General features: G+C 55.9%; 2 protein-coding genes across 3 annotated transcripts in view; both read left to right on the top strand.

Moving 5' to 3' along the window:
• LOC131380835 (protein PRRC2A-like) overlaps positions 1-3,883 on the top strand; it is a 40,775-nt gene extending 36,892 nt beyond the window's left edge. Inside the window, exon 4 of the mRNA XM_058425736.1 lies at positions 3,591-3,883. Coding sequence (XP_058281719.1) covers positions 3,591-3,883 — 293 coding nt within the window. The remainder of the gene's footprint in view (positions 1-3,590) is intronic.
• A 2,478-nt stretch (positions 3,884-6,361) lies between these two features.
• The window catches only part of SH2B3 (SH2B adaptor protein 3), a 45,770-nt gene continuing 37,140 nt past the window's right edge, over positions 6,362-14,991 (top strand). Inside the window, exon 1 of one of the 2 annotated variants that reach the window (XM_032168678.1) lies at positions 6,362-6,716. The gene's annotated coding sequence lies outside the window, so the exon portion shown is untranslated. The remainder of the gene's footprint in view (positions 6,717-14,991) is intronic. The other variant, XM_032168677.2, reaches the window with a different exon arrangement.

Raw genomic sequence — 14,991 nt, 5'->3', positions numbered from 1 at the left:
AGGGAGGGACGGGAGGGAGGGAAAAAAAGAGAGAGAAAGGGAAAGAAAGAGAAAGAAAAAGAAAGAAAAGAAAGAAAAAAGAAATGAGGCCGGGCGCGGTGGCTCATGCTTGTAATCCCAGCACTTTGGGAGGCCGAGGCGGGCAGATCACGAGGTCAGGAGATCGAGACCATGGTGAAACCCCGTCTCTACTAAAAATACAAAAAATTAGCCGGGCGTGGTGGCGGGCGCCTGTAGTCCCAGCTACTCGGAGAGGCTGAGGCAGGAGAATGGCGTGAACCCGGGAGGCGGAGCTTGCAGTGAGCCGAGATTGCGCCACTCCAGCCTGGGGGACAGAGCGAGACTCCGTCTCAAAAAAAAAAAAAAAAAAAGAAAAAAAGAAAAAAGAAATGAGTCATTAAGTTCAGCCCACACTCAAGGGCAGGGGAATCAGGTTCCACCTTTTCAAGGGAGGTGTGTCAAAGAAGTATGGACTGTTTTTAAGCCACGAGGAGCAACTGTTATGTGCCAAGAACTGTGCTCACAAGAGTGAGCAAGACACACAAATGCCTGGCCGAGTGGAGATGACCTGCTCCTGGGGGTGGGGGAAAGAGACTGCCAATAAACAGATGAATGAATGATTCTTGGATCAGTCAGGGGGCCACAAGGGTGAGGAAGAAAAAACATGCAGAGGCAAGTCAGGCACGGTGGCTCCTGTAATCCTAGCACTTCGGGAGGCCGAAGTGGGAGGATTGCTTGAGCCCAGGAGTTTGAGACCAGCCTGGACAACATAGAGAGACCCCGTTTCTACAAAAAATAGAAACAATTAGCCAGGCATGGTGGGGTGCACCTGTAGTCCCAGCTACTTGAGAGGCTGAGGCAGCAGGATCGCTGGAGCCCAGGAGTTCAAGGTTGCAGTGAGCCATGATTGTACCACTGCACTCCAGCCTGGGTGATAGAGTGAGACCCTGTCTCTAAGAAAAAGAAAGAAAAAAAGAAAAAAAGCAGGAGCAGAAGAGGGATGGAGATGGTCAGCAATGGGGGCAGGGCTAGTTTAGGTTTGATGGGCGGTCAGACATCTCCTGGGAGTGAAGAAAGCAAGGGTAGACAGCTGGGCTCGGTGGCTCACGACTATAATCCCAGCACTTTGGGAGGCCAAGGCGGGAAGATTGCCTGAGGTCAGCTGTTCGAGGCCAGCCTGGCCAACATGGTGAAACCCCATCTCTACTAAAACTACAAAAAATTAGCTGGGCATGGTGGCTTTCACTTGTAATTCCAGCTTCTCGGGAGGCTGAGGCAGAAGAATCACTTGAACCCAGGAGGTGGCAGAGGCTGCAGTGAGCCAAGATTGAGCCACTGCACTCCAGCCTGGGCAACAGAGACTCCGTCTCAAACAAAACAAAACAAAACACATCTGGTGGAAGAGCATACTGGGCACAGGAAACAGCCAGTGCTAAAGCCTTGAAGTGGGAGCATGAAGGTGAGTTTCAGGAACAGCCAGGAGGAGCCCAGTGTGCTGCAGTGTCCTTTGATAACTCTCAGCACTCTGCGCATTCACTGAAGGCTACTAGGGACAAAGTGTCCTACACAATGTCATTTCCCTTCACCCAACTACTATCACGCCTGTTTGACAAGCCAGAGATACTGAGGCTCAGAAAGTGGGAGCCTCTTACTGGTGACAAGAGGGGACCTTTGGAGGTTGCACAGCAGTGCCGTGATGGAAACTCGGGCATGGAAAACGCCAGCAGTAGCCATTGCCCAGCTGGGGGCCAGGCCAGGTCCCCGGGCCTCCTCCTCGCTGGTGAACCAGGCCTGCAGAAGCACATTTTACAGATGCAGACACCAAGGCCTCCACTCTGGCTGGGCGACCCTGGGCAAGATCTTTGCTTTCAGACCTCAGTGTCTGCGTCTGTAAAAGGGGTGTGAAGCTCTGTTGCTTACAGGACTGGTCTTTGTGGCCACTCCTCTTCACAACCCTCGAGGGACATGGGACTCTCACAACCAATCATAGATTATAACCACATTCTTTTTTTTTTTTTTTTGAGATGGAGTCTTACTCTTGTCACCAGGCTGGAGTGCAATGGTGCAATCTCAGCTCACTGCAAACTCCGCCTCCCAGGTTCAAGCAATTATCCCTGCCTCAGCCTCCCAAGTAGCTGGGATTACAGGCACCCACCACCACGCCCAGTTAATTTTTGTATTTTTAGTAGAGACAGGGTTTCACCACGTTGACAAGGCTGGTCTCGAACTCCCGACCTTAGGTGATCCACCTGCCGCGGCCTCCCAAAGTGCTGGGATTACCGGCATGAGCCACCGCGCCCGCACTATATTCAACATTCTTTATCAGTCGCTGCTATGTGGAAGTACCTCCCCCACTCCTAAGCCCTTAATGTGAGTTTTCCCATCAAATTCTCCCCCTCAACCCAATGGGGTCAGTCCTGTCACTGTCCCCATTTTCCAGATGAGGAAACTGAGGCCCAGAGAATCTATGTGACTGCACAGCTAGGAGATACAGAACAGACAACTTTTTTTTTTTTTTTTTTTTGAGACAGAGTCTCACTCTGTCACCAGGCTGGAGCGCAGTCGCATGATCTCAGCTCACTGCAACCTCCTCTTCCCGGGTTTAAGCGATTCTCCTGCCTCTGCCTCCGAGTAGCTGGGACTACAGGCACCCGCCACCATACCCGGCTAATTTTTGTATTTTTAGTAGAGATGAGGTTTCACCATATTGGCCTCGCTGGTCTTGAACTCCTGATTTTGTGATCCACCCGCCTCAGCCTCCCAAAGTGCTGGGATTACAGGCATGAGCCACCGCGCCTGGCCCACTTTTTGAATTTTTATGAGTACATAGTAGGTGTATATATTTATGGAGTATGTGAGGTATTTTGATACAGGCATGCAATGTGTAATTATCACATCAGGGTAAATGAGGTATCCATCACCTCAAGCACTTATCATGTATTTGTGTTTGTACTAGTTATCTTTTGTTGTTATTAAAATTATTATTAATACTAATTGCTAATATGAATATTAATAGCATTGACTATTGTTAATTTATTGCTATTGACTCTTGTGTTGTAATCATTATCTTTTTAATTTTTTTTTTTTTTGAGACGGAGTTTCACTCTTGTTGCCCAGGCTGGAGTGCAATGGTACAATCTCGGCTCACGGCAACCTCCACCTCCCGGGTTCAAGCAATTCTCCTGCCTCAGCTTCCTGAGTAGCTGGGATTACAGGCATGCGGCTCAGCTTCCTAAGTAGCTGGGATTACAGGCATGCGGCACCACACCTGGCTAATTTTGTATTTTTAGTAGAGACAAGGTTTCTCCATGTTGGTCAGGCTGGTCTCGAACTCCCGAACTCGGGTGATCCGCCTGCCTTGGCCTCCCAAAGTGCTGGGATTACAGGCATGAGCCACCGCGCGCAGCCTGTAATTGTTTGTTATTAATCCTGTGAGTCTCTGGCTTTCTGGAACTTGGCCAGCAGGAGGTGTTGGTGTTTTTCACAGCAAGAAGGAAGGGCGGTTGGACCTGCTCCCCTAAGACGGCCTGGCTTGTTCCCGGGAGCTACGGATCAGTCGTGGGAATTTGAATAACCCTTTCTCTCCTTAGGTCCCAGTGACCTGCCGAGTGGGAAGAGCTGTCGGCCTCCCAGTGGCGACGACGACCTCGCCATGCTCGTGGCAGCAGCACTCTCAAATCTGGGCACGGTGATGGGAAGGTTATTTGTTGGAATCCCTTTGCCTTTCCAAGGGAAAATAAACACAAAAAGTGAGAAGTCTTGGGGTCTCAGCGAGCACCAAAACAAAAAACTGGACTCCAGCGGGGACGTGGGCAAGAAGCGACTAAGCGAGGAAGGAAACCAGTTTGGGCCTCCGAGAAATCTGGCAGGGGAGAAGGTTTGAACCGTGATTAAAAAGGGGAAGAACCACAAGTCCCAATTTAAGTCAGCAGAGCTGCTGTCTGGGCAGTGAGAGGGAAAGTGCTTGTGGCTGGCAGATTTCAGCAGCCATTTGGCATTGGCTGGGTACCGGGCTGCTCTGTGGGTGCTGCCTGGCAGCTGCATGGCTACAGACAAGTAACTGTTCTCTCTTGGCCTCAGTGTCCCCAGGTATAAGAAAGTGATCAAACAATATGGGATGATCCGGTCAGACTTCTTTTTTTTTTTTTTGAGACAGAGCCTACCTCTGTCTCCCAGGCTCGAGTGCAGCGATGCAATCTTGGCTCACTGCAGCCTCCACCTCCCGGGTTCAAGCAAGTCTCCTGCCTCTGCCTCCCCAGTAGCTGGGACTACAGGTGCGTGCAACCATGCCTGGCTAATTTTTGTATTTTTAGTAGAGACAGGGTTTCACCCTGTTGACCAGGCTGGTCTCAAATTCCTGACCTCAGGTGATCCACTGGCCTCAGCCTCCCAAAGTGCTGAGATTGCAGTGTGAGCCACTGCACCCGGCCTTTAGACTTCATTGACATTCCCCCACCCCACCCCTCTTCTCACATCCTCAGATGCTGTGTGAACAGCTTGAATCCTACACTCCACAGTTCCTTCTCCTCACAACCCTCCATGGCACCCTACTGCCCTCAAAATAATTCCCAAAGTCCCCATCAAGACCTTCAAGACACCATGTGATGGGCCCACCTTTGAAACATGGTCTCTTACTAGTATAGGTGTCACCACTGCCTTTATGACTTTCTTCCAATGCACCACATGTATTCCCACCTCAGCACCTCTGCACATGCTGTTCCTTTGGCCTGGAATGCTCTTCCCTCAGACGTTATAGCACCTGGATCCTTCTTGTCGTGGAGGGTTCTAAGCTCACATGTTAGTTCCTCAGAGGTGTCCTTCCTGAGCCCTGGATCTAAGACATCCCCTTCCAGCTCTCCATCCTGTAACTGTTTTGTCATTGTCATAACTGATCCCACTTACTTATTCGTGCCTTATGTCCCCCCACTAGAATATCAGCTCCACGCAGGCAGGGATATCTGTATTGTTCACTGCTGTGTTCCCAGCGCCTAGAACAGTGCTTGGAAATGTGCGGAAAGCAGATTTTTGTGGCCTTTTTCTTCAAGGTCATTGGACACCAGGAATCCTGTAGCAGATCGCTCCCTTCCCCCATCTACTTGGAGTCTGGAAATCCCCACCTTCTGGGGAACCCCTTCCTGTAGCTCTAAGGTCAGGACTCGGGCCGGTTTGTTTAACACAGAGCGCTTCCTGGAGCCAAGCCTCGAGCTAACTGCTTTAATGCATTAACTCACTTAATTCTCACTGCCAGGAGAGTGGGTACACATTATTTCCATTTCATAGGCAAGGAAGTGGAGGGGTACGGAGAAGTCAAGTCATTTGCCCAGGTAGGAAGAGGGGGAGGCAGTGGAATGGAGACACTTGCTGCCTGGGAAGGCTTGAGGTGGCCCCTCCAAGCTGGGGGCGTGGGCGACTTGTTTCCTGTTGGGGGAGGGGGAGAAGAGTACATTCCTCCCTCCCCGCCCTCCCACATGTTGGGGGAGAGGCTGGCTGACAGCATGCCCCACTCCGGACTAGGGGGAACCCCACTGTCCGTCTCAGCTCCCCATGAGGCCGTGGAGAAAATGTAAGTAGCCCGGGGGCGGGCAGAGGGGTGGGCGCAGAGGCCACGGGAGCCAGCGGTCCGAGAGGGCTTCCTGGAGAAAGATGCACCCCTCCTATAATTGGGGGACAGGACAGGCGGCCGGAGCGAGGCTGGGCTATACGGGCATCAGCTGTAGCAAAGGCAAAGCTGAGGGCTGGGGCCAGAACCCAAATCGGGGGCCTGGGGCCGTGGAGGGTCGGGTCAGCATGATCGCAGATAGTCGGGGCCGGGCAGGGCTGGGCTCCCTCCCTGGGGCGATGATGAAAGCCGTGGTCGCTATTGCACGGCCCAGCCCTGCGGGCACTGATAAGGCCCTGCAGAAGGGAGTCAGCAGGGGCGCGCCCCCTGGAGGCCAGGCCCCTCGACCCTGCCCGCCCTAGGCCCCGCCCCTTCATCTGGCCCCGCCTCCAGGCGCTGAGGCACCTGGTGACCTGCCGGCTTTGAGTGGGTGGGGCTAAGGTCGCCCCGCCCCTCTGATCCTCCCTTCCATCTTCGGGCTGTGGGACGCGAAATAGGGTGGGCACGTGGTGGGCGTGCCTTCGCAAGGCCTCGCCTTTTTCCGGACCCGCGCCAGGAGAGCCCTCAGACCCTGGCAGCCTCGGACTAGCGGGATTGGTGGGCGGGGCCAGTCCGGGCTCCGCCCTCATGGCCCGCCCCTCCCTCCGAATCTCCGACTCGCGCGCGGCCTGGGGTGTGGCTCCTGGTGGCCCCGCCCCTGCCCCGCCCCTGTCGCGGCCGCCCTCCCCCGCCCGGCTCCGCTCTCACGGCCGGTTCCTCTTTACATAACGGCGCGGGGCGGCATGGGCCTGGGCCACCGCCTCCGCCCGGCTGCCCGCCCGGACTGTCGCGGCCCGCGGTTGCGACGGCGGCCGCTGCAAAGTTTCCCCGTCGGCGGCGGCCCGGGGGCGCATCCTCCCGCAACTGTCAAGCGCTGGCGGCGGAAATGATGAGGCGCTGGCCATTTTCCGAGCCCGGGTTTCCTGCCTGAGCCCCGCTCGAGCGAGCCGCGAGCGAGGAGCCGGCGGGCGGGAGAGGACGCGCCCAGGGCGGGGGCCCGCCCGCCCCCTCGGGATTTCGGGGGCCCGGGGGCGCGCGACGCCATGGGCCGGCCGGGCCCAGAGCTCCTGTCTCTCAGGTGAGCCCGCGTTTGCCCGCGCTCCCGTCCTCCGGGGCCGGGAGGGCTTTCGTGGGGAAAGGGGAGGCCCCGTGTCCAGTTCTGCCCGGGCTCTGCGCGTCATCCCCAGCCCAAAATACTGCCCTGCAGCTCAGATGGAGGCGTTCCGGGGTGAGGGCTCCCAGCGCCTACGACCCCCAGCCACTACCCCCACCCACACACGTGTTGGGGAGAGCGTTGGGGTAACTGAGGCCGTGGGATGGGGAGAGGGCATCTCTAACGCCCCCAGCCCACCCTACAGCAGCCTCGCCGGTTGGGGGCGGCCCTCCCCTCAACTTGTGCCTGGGGAGGAGCGGTCGGGGTCACCCATTGCTACCCTGAAAGTGAAAGTAGTCAAACTGAGGCTGTGAGCACAGATGAGCCCTTGGGTGTGGGGGCAGCGGGGGAGGATGCGCCGGCCCCTCCCCACTCCCCATTCCCGGCCATGTGGCTAAGAGGGTAGCGCCCTGATTCAGGAAGCCCCTCTCCCCAATCCCTGCACTGCCGAGGTGGACCGGGCTAGGCCCCCGCATGCTGCTGAATTGGGCGGTTCACCAGGTCTAGGCGTCCCAGAGACAGGTTTCTGGTATTGATCCTCTCACACCTCTGGCCTGGGGTTCCCTGGGAATCCCCTACCAAAAAACGTCTGGAGTGGGTGTTGGTCTTCTAGATCCGCACGATAGGGAGGGTATTTCAGAGGTCTCTGATGCCTGGTGCAGAAATCCCCTTCCCTCCCCTCCCTTCCCTCCCTCCGGTCAGGGGAGCTTTGTTTTGAGGGAGGGGGGACTGCATTTGAGGAACTGGAGAGGAGGGTCTGCCTGCCTGTCCCGCTTCTTTTTTTCTTTAGTTTCCTCATTCTCCTGTTTCTCTTCCCCATTCCCAGCCACAATGATGTAGGTGAGGAGGTCACTGCCTGCAGCTGGGGGCCTCCAGGGAGGGGCACGGCCAGGCTGGGCTGAGTGGGAGGAAGTGAAATCTGGTGGGGGGGTTCAGAGCAGAGGCCTCGGCAAGGCAATGTCGGCAGGGCCAGCTTTGGTGGCAGGAGGGACCGAGATCTGACCCGCAGCCCCTTGCTGGGGAGATGACAGTTCCCTAACACCGGCCAGCAGCCAGGCCTCAGGGCCCCTGCCAGGGCAGTGGGCCCATGGGTCTCCAGGGATGCAGGTGCAGGTTGTGTCTGGATTTCCCATCACTGACCTGGCTGCCTGCGTGGAAACAGCTCTGGAGGCTCCTCGCGACCTGCCCTCGTGGAGGGAGAGCCGTCAGAGGCCACCTGGGCAGGCTGGGCTCGGAGGTTGAGAGCCAGGGCCTACTGGGGGAAGTTGGAAGGGTTTTTAGTGCACTTTTCCTGAGCCTTTTCCCACAACCCCCCTCTGGGAGGGAAAATCCTTCTGAGCCAAAGGGTGAGCATTCCTAGAACTTCTGTGAGTCCCTGTGGGCCACAGAGCGGCCAGCTGGGAAGGGGCTGGCTCGGAGCATCAGCAGCTGGGGGTTCAGGGTCTGCAGGGGCTCAGCAGGAAGTGGAGGAGGATAGTGGGGAGGGTCCTGGAGACTGTGCTTTGCTGCTCCTACTGCCTCCGTTCAGCTGAAGGTGTGGGCAAGTGACTGTTGTGAACCTCAGTTTCCCTCTGTGTAAAATGGGGGAATAACAGGTTTGCAGTGGAGATTTAATGAGCCAGTGTGTAATGAGCACCTGCTGCCTGGCAAAGAGCGGTTCAGTTGCAGGTGGTGGTGGTGGTAGTGGTGATTTTATCATTGCCTTCATTAGTGTTACTGTTATTAGCTGTGAGGTGTTCCTTCAGTAGTCTCCCTTGAACAGCTCTTGCATACATAGCACTGGAATTTCCTGGGTCTTTGGGAGCAGAATTTTGAAGATCTGGGCACTTCCTTAGCTATGAGGCCTTGCTTAACTGCCCCACCTCAGTTTCCTCATCTGTGAAATGGGTGTGCTAATAGTACCTACTTCTTAGGGTCATGGAAACCATGAATGAGTGAATTCACAGTGTCCAGAGTGGCTTGGTCAGGAGGAAGAGGAGAAGTAGCCTTGGGGCTGGAATGATCTTTTTTGTTGTGGGTGTTAGCTCTGCTGGCTTTCTTTCCTCATCCCCCCCACCCCCATGCCTCTCAAACCTGGGCCTGATCCTCCTTCTCCGATAAATAGAACTTCTGAGTACAAATCAGATCCCACAGGACTTCTGGGCCCTTGATTTCTGGGTTCCGCTGTGCCACCCCTGGACATTCTCCATATCCCGGGTGGAGCAGAGCCGGAGGCACTTGGAGGGACCTCCTTGCTGCCAGTCTCAGTGCCCCCTGTCTCTGGTGAGGGGAGACCGGGTGCCCTCCCCAGCCAGGGTGGGGGAGGGTCAGTGAAGGGGTCTCAGGGACATAGTAGGGAGCTGTCCCACAGTCTGGGCCAATACAGCTCCTTTTGCTGAAAACACCTTTGGGACCCAGTTTACATGACCCCACACCCTTCTGAGGGCTGGTGTTCATGAGGGTCTCCCATTGCTGGGAATCCTTGGGTTGGTCACTTAACCTCTCTGAGGCAACTGAGACAACATCTGTGAAAGGCTTTAACAGCTGTGTACTCGCTGTGACACGGCACATAAGGCACTGAGTGCTGAGCCTGGCACTCAATTAACAATAGTAGATATTATTGCTATTAATAAAACAAGAGGCTTTTCCTGCTAAATTCCCACTTCTCCCTGGTAGCAGTATGGACTTTGTAGCCGAATCTGGGCTCTGCCAGCTTCCAGGTGTGAAGTCCTAGGCAGGTTACCTGGCTTCTCTGATCTGGACCTCGCCTGCCCAATGGAAGCCAAGAGTTCCAGCCTCCCCAGGGTGGGTGTGTGAAGTACAGTGTCAGGACTGGAACTGTGTTGGCTGTACTTGCTCTGGCTGTGTGATCTTGGGCTGGTCCCTTAGCCTCTCTGAGCCACAGGTCTTTTTGCCTATGAAATAGGGGGATTGCCAACTCCCTGTTAGGGTGGTTTTGAGAAGAGGAGGCATGCACAGTGCCCGGCATGCAATTGGCACTCAATAAGTGCAAGCCATTGCTGTTCATGCCCAATAGGGGCTGGCACTTAATTGCCAGGTTTCCTGGGAAAACGGTCCCCAAGGGCCCACAGGCGTTCAGCATCTTTGACGAGGCAGGGCAGGAAGCCGCTGCTGTCTGGCAGACCGGAGACGCCTGCCTCGGCGAGTCCAGAGGTGCAGTGCTAGCCGCTCATTCCCTGCAAGGCCCCATTCCTCACTACCCACCCTTCCCGAGGAAACTGAGGCGGGCAGGCTGCCCAGGAGAAGTGACTCAGCCAGGGTCACTTGCTGAGTCAGGCCTTATTGGACCCAGGAGTCCTGCACCCCAGCTCCCCAGCTTCCCAGGGCTTGAGATCCCTTGGAGACTGAGCAGGTCCTGAGGCCTGGCAGCAGGACCAGGCCACCACTGGACATCTGCTCAATGGGGCCCTGCCGCCGGGGTGACCAGTGTCCCTCTATCAGGGCTCCAGGGTTCTGCTGGCCACCACTAGCCATCCTTCCTCCCAGCAGGGGCAGAGGACACTTCCCCAGGGGAATAGGTCCTCCTGGTACCCCCCTACTCCCCGCCCCAGCCGGAAACCCGGCAGCTGAGCAGTTGGATAGAAGATTTTTCCTCCCACGCCACCCTGTCAGGGGTCGGCCAGCAGGGCCAGGCCACAGGCTTCCTTGTGAGCCAGGCCTGGAGCCCCTGGGGGCCCACCCGGATGTGGCCGCCCCTCGGCTGGCCGGTGGGGAGCCAGCTGCTGCCCAGGACATGTGTCCCCAGGGAGGCCGGGAGGGAGGAAGTCTATGCCCTCCTCACAAGGGCTGACTCACAGGTGCCCAGTGGGGGGCCCCAGCTGGGAGACTGGGAATGTGATCAATCAGGGAGGTGGACACACAAGGGGACCTCTGACATGGGATCTGCCCTTTCAGAGCTCACACACTGGTGTCATCTCAAGGAGAAGAGGCCCAGAGAGGGCAGCGTATGCTGCGAGAGGCGAGGTAATTGCGGGCTTACGCATGTCCCTCCTGATGTCCCCAAATAGCACGTGGGGAGGAGGTTCACCCAGAGGCTGCCCTCCTAGGGTCTCCCCTGTCTGCTCTCAACCCAGAGGCAGTGAAAGGAAGAAGCCACGGCCTTGGGGTGGGGGGCATGCGGGATTCTGACGGTGCTGCCTCTCCGCAGGGAGATGGTTCCTGGCTTTCCCTACCTCCTGAAACCTAGCTGGGGCGGTGGCTGGGATGTCAGGCTGGCGGTGTGGGCACAGGAAGCCAGAGGACATTTCCTGTTCTGGCAGACTGTGCTGGCCTGATAAATGTCCCCGGGGCACAAGGTGACCCCAGCAAGGGTGCATCAGTGCCCCACCGGCTGCCCCGTGGCCTGGGGTAGAACCCACCTCTCTGCCTCCCCAGGGCCCCTGCCTTCGCCCCCTGCTTCCCATGGGCATCTCTGCGTCTGGCAACTTGAATGCTGTGAAAGGGCAGCAGGCCGCCTGCTAGGCAGTGTGTGTCAGAATCCCACAACTCTCTGGGCCTCCTTAGGCCATAGGGTCTGGACTCCTGGAACAGTTGGTGCTAGGCATGAGGAAGATAGAAATGTTCCTTGTGGCCTAGATTCAACCAGGAGGCCTCCCTGGAGGAAGTGTCCCCTCCGAAGGTGTGAGACTTCCTGCCTATGTTTGTGAGCTGGGGCAGGGGAGAGTGGAGGCTCTGGACTGGCCCAATTTAACTTCATTTACCACACTTTAAGAAATCTTCCCCAGGCTGGGAGCAGTGGTTCACACTTGTAATCCCAGCACTTTGGAAGGTCAAGGTGGGAGGATCACTTGAGCCCAGGAGTTTGAAACCAGCCTGGGCAACATAGTGAGACCCTATCTCTAAAAAAAAAAAAAAAAAAAAAAAAGCTGGGTATGGTGGCACATGGCTGTGGTCCCAGATACTTGGAAGGATTGCTTAAACCCCCAAGGTCGTGGTTGCAGTGAGCTGTGATCATGCCACTACACTCCAGCCTGGGTGACAGTCAGACCTGTCTCAAAGGAAAAAAAAAAAAATCCTCCCCAAGCCTCGGCAGGGGGAATTCCTACCATGGATAAAGGCTTTCTCTGCATGTGGGCCTGATCATTAAAAGGAAAATTTTAGCCTCCCGAATTATACAATTATCCAGGGTGATTAGATAGAGGAGAGGCTGAGAAGCCCTGATCTGCGGGGGCATGGATTAAGGGGACCCCACAGCTCAGCCAGGTTCCCAGCGATTCAAGGTCCTGCGATTTCTCACCGACTTGGTGGCTCCAGGGTGCCTGGGGCTGGCTGTGCTTCTTGGGGAGCACCAGGCACTGCTGCTGCTTCGAGGCCCTCAATAGCCCTCTGGTAGACCCGGTTGTGTTCTGAGCTTGGGGTCCTGAGATGCAGACACCCCCAGCCCCAGCTGGTGGGCGTGCAGCTAGTTGCCTCCATGTATTTGCTGCAGGGAGGGACTTGGGGGTGAGGGACCAGGATGTACCAGGCTGAGATCTTCCTTCTGCACATCATCCTGCCCCTCACCTGCCTGCAGGATTTGGGGAAACTCTGGAGACCCCCATAGCTGGGAGCTTCCTGCCCCAGAAGGAAGCCTGAGTAGGTGAGGAGGGTCTCCTGAGTGCTAGGGCCCCTCTCTGGGGAAGGTGGTTTATTTCTCTGGCTGGCCAGGCTCCCCCGAAGCTCTGCGCTGGGATAGAAGTGTCCCAAAGACACCCTGCCCCCAACTCATACCCTACAGTTGAAGCCTGAGGGTTCCAGGTCCCCCTGGCATGATCATCATTGCTTCCTGTCCACAGCTTGTCAACCCCTGATCCCAGGGTTGTCACCATCTGATCAATTGCTTTTTCTCTGTGCCTGGCACATAGTAAGCACTCAATAAACACCACTGCCTGGGCCAAGGCCAGGGAGGGGTCCACCTTCCTGTGGCCTGGCTGCCCTCCTGGCCAAAAGACCTCCCTGGCGCAGTCCCTTCCATAGCTTGGGCTACAGCTGACTGCTCTGGGCTGGCAACTTCCTGCCCGGAGCAGCCTGAGCAGCCGCCTCTCCCCTGAGAAGGTCTTTTGTTCCAGCTCCCCGTGACACCCTGAGCCCAGCCCATGAGGCAGGCCCCCCGTGGCTTCCCATGGCAGGCGAGCCTGACTCCGAGGCTGGAGCTCTTTTCTAACAGTGATAGTAAGAAAATAGCAGCCACTTATGAGCCCCGTGCCAAGCACACTGCAGACATCAGTTCTTTTTTTCTTATAGAGATACGGTCTGCTTCTGTCACTCAGGCTGGAGTGCAATGGTATGATCACAGCTCACTGTAGCCTCGACTTCCTGGGCTCAAGCAGTCTTCCCACCTCAGCCTCCTGAGTAGCTGGGACTACAGGCCCAGCTACCATGCCAGGCTAATTTTTTTGTATTTATAGTAGACATAGGGTTTCTTTTTTTTTTTTTTTTTTGAGATGGAGTCTCGCTCTGTCACTCAGGCTGGAGTGCAGTGGCGCGATCTCGGCTCACTGCAAGCTCCGCCTCCTGGGTTCATGCCATTCTCCTGCCTCAGCCTCTCCAAGTAGCTGGGACTACAGGCGCCCGCCACCACGCCCGGCTAATTTTTTGTATTTTTAGTAGAGACGAGGTTTCACCGTGGTCTCGATCTCCTGACCTCGTGATCCGCCCGCCTTGGCCTCCCAAAGTGCTAGGATTACAAGCGTGAGCCACCGCACCTGGCCTTAGTAAACATAGGGTTTCATCATGTTGCCCCGCTTGGTCTCGAACTCCGGGGCTCAAGCAATCCTCCCGCCTTGGCCTCCCAAGGTATTGAGATTATAGGTGTGAGCCACTGAGCCCAGCCTCTCATTTTTGTTTTCTTCCTTTTGCTCTGTGACTGTTTTCCTGATCATTGGTGGGTTTGGGACCTGGACAGAGCTACTGCCGACTCCTGACTCCAGCTGGAGCTGAATGAGACCTTTATATTCTCTCCTCTGGGACTCCCTCATTCATCCAATAAGCATTCATTGGGAAGTGAGCCCTTCTTGTGTGCATTTAGGCACTGATCAGACATTTTGGGGGTCCCTTCTGTGTGGGGGTTGCTATAATCATTAGCTATGGGGCCACTCTGTTTCAGTTTCCCCATCTGTAAAATGGAAGTAATTGTTGGACCTACCTCCCGGGGCTGTTAGGAACCTTGGGAGAGGTAATATTTTGTAAAAGTAGTTAGAAAAATGCCTGATATGATCTTGGCATGGTGCCATGAGCCTGTAGTTGCAGCTACTCTGGAGGCTGAGGCAGGAGGATCTCTTGAGCCCAGGAGTTCGAGGCAGCAGTGAGCTATGATTGTGCCACTGCACTCCAGCCTGGAAGACAGAGTGAGACCCTGTCTCTAAAAAGAGAAAGAAAAATGTCTGATGTGTAGCAGACGCTCAGTAAATGCCATTGTTCTTACGAGAGGACTGGTGGAAGGGGCCCAATGAGGGGGGTTCCCAGCCGTTGACTGGACAGTGAGGGACCTGGAGTGGGTGCAGCTGTTCTGAGGAAGGCTTCTGCCAGGGTTTGGCCCTGCAGTTGGGCTTCAAGACTCTGACATACAGGACTGTGCGGAAGGTAGGGTGGCCCAGGGGGCGGGGGAGGTTGGTTCATGCTGGTTGCCACGCATCTGGGGCGGGGGAGGTTGGTTCATGCTGGTTGCCACGCATCTGCTGGGAGAGCAAGAGTTTGCAAATCCAACTGATCTCTTGCATGTATATGTTCATTCATTCAAGAGGCATTCATTGAGCTCCTGCTGTATGCTAGGAGCTGGAGATGAAGCAGGGAATGACTCATGGAACTCAGTCTGGTGGAGAGATAGTCACTAATAAAAGCATCCTGTCAAGTGATAATGTGTGACCAGTGTGCTGAAGGTCAAATTCAATTGGGAGCTCAGAAGAGGCTTCTCTTATGTGCAACTGGAAGCAGACAGGGCAGAGGGAATGGCTCATGCCAACACCCACAGGCAGCTGGCGTGACTAGAGGCAGATCGTGTAGGTGGGGCAGGAGCCTGGGTCTGGAATCATAGCTTTCTGGGCATCCTCCAAGCCACGAGGGCAGTGCCTCTCTCACCTTGTCAAGGCTGGGTCTGGGGAACAGTGGGACTGACCAAGAACAGGTGCCCTCATGCAGGGGTAAGACCTTCCCCCTTCAGGGACAGGAAGAACATGGCGGCCAAGGGCAGATATGGCCCCTCCCTCTCCCTTCCCATCTGCCT

Source organism: Hylobates moloch, unplaced genomic scaffold (genome assembly GCF_009828535.3).
Source record: "Hylobates moloch isolate HMO894 unplaced genomic scaffold, HMol_V3 SCAFFOLD_12, whole genome shotgun sequence".
NCBI classification, from domain to species: Eukaryota; Metazoa; Chordata; class Mammalia; order Primates; family Hylobatidae; genus Hylobates; species Hylobates moloch.
The sequence above is the reverse complement of the archived record's forward strand: the minus strand, read 5'-3'. Positions and strand labels throughout refer to the sequence as shown.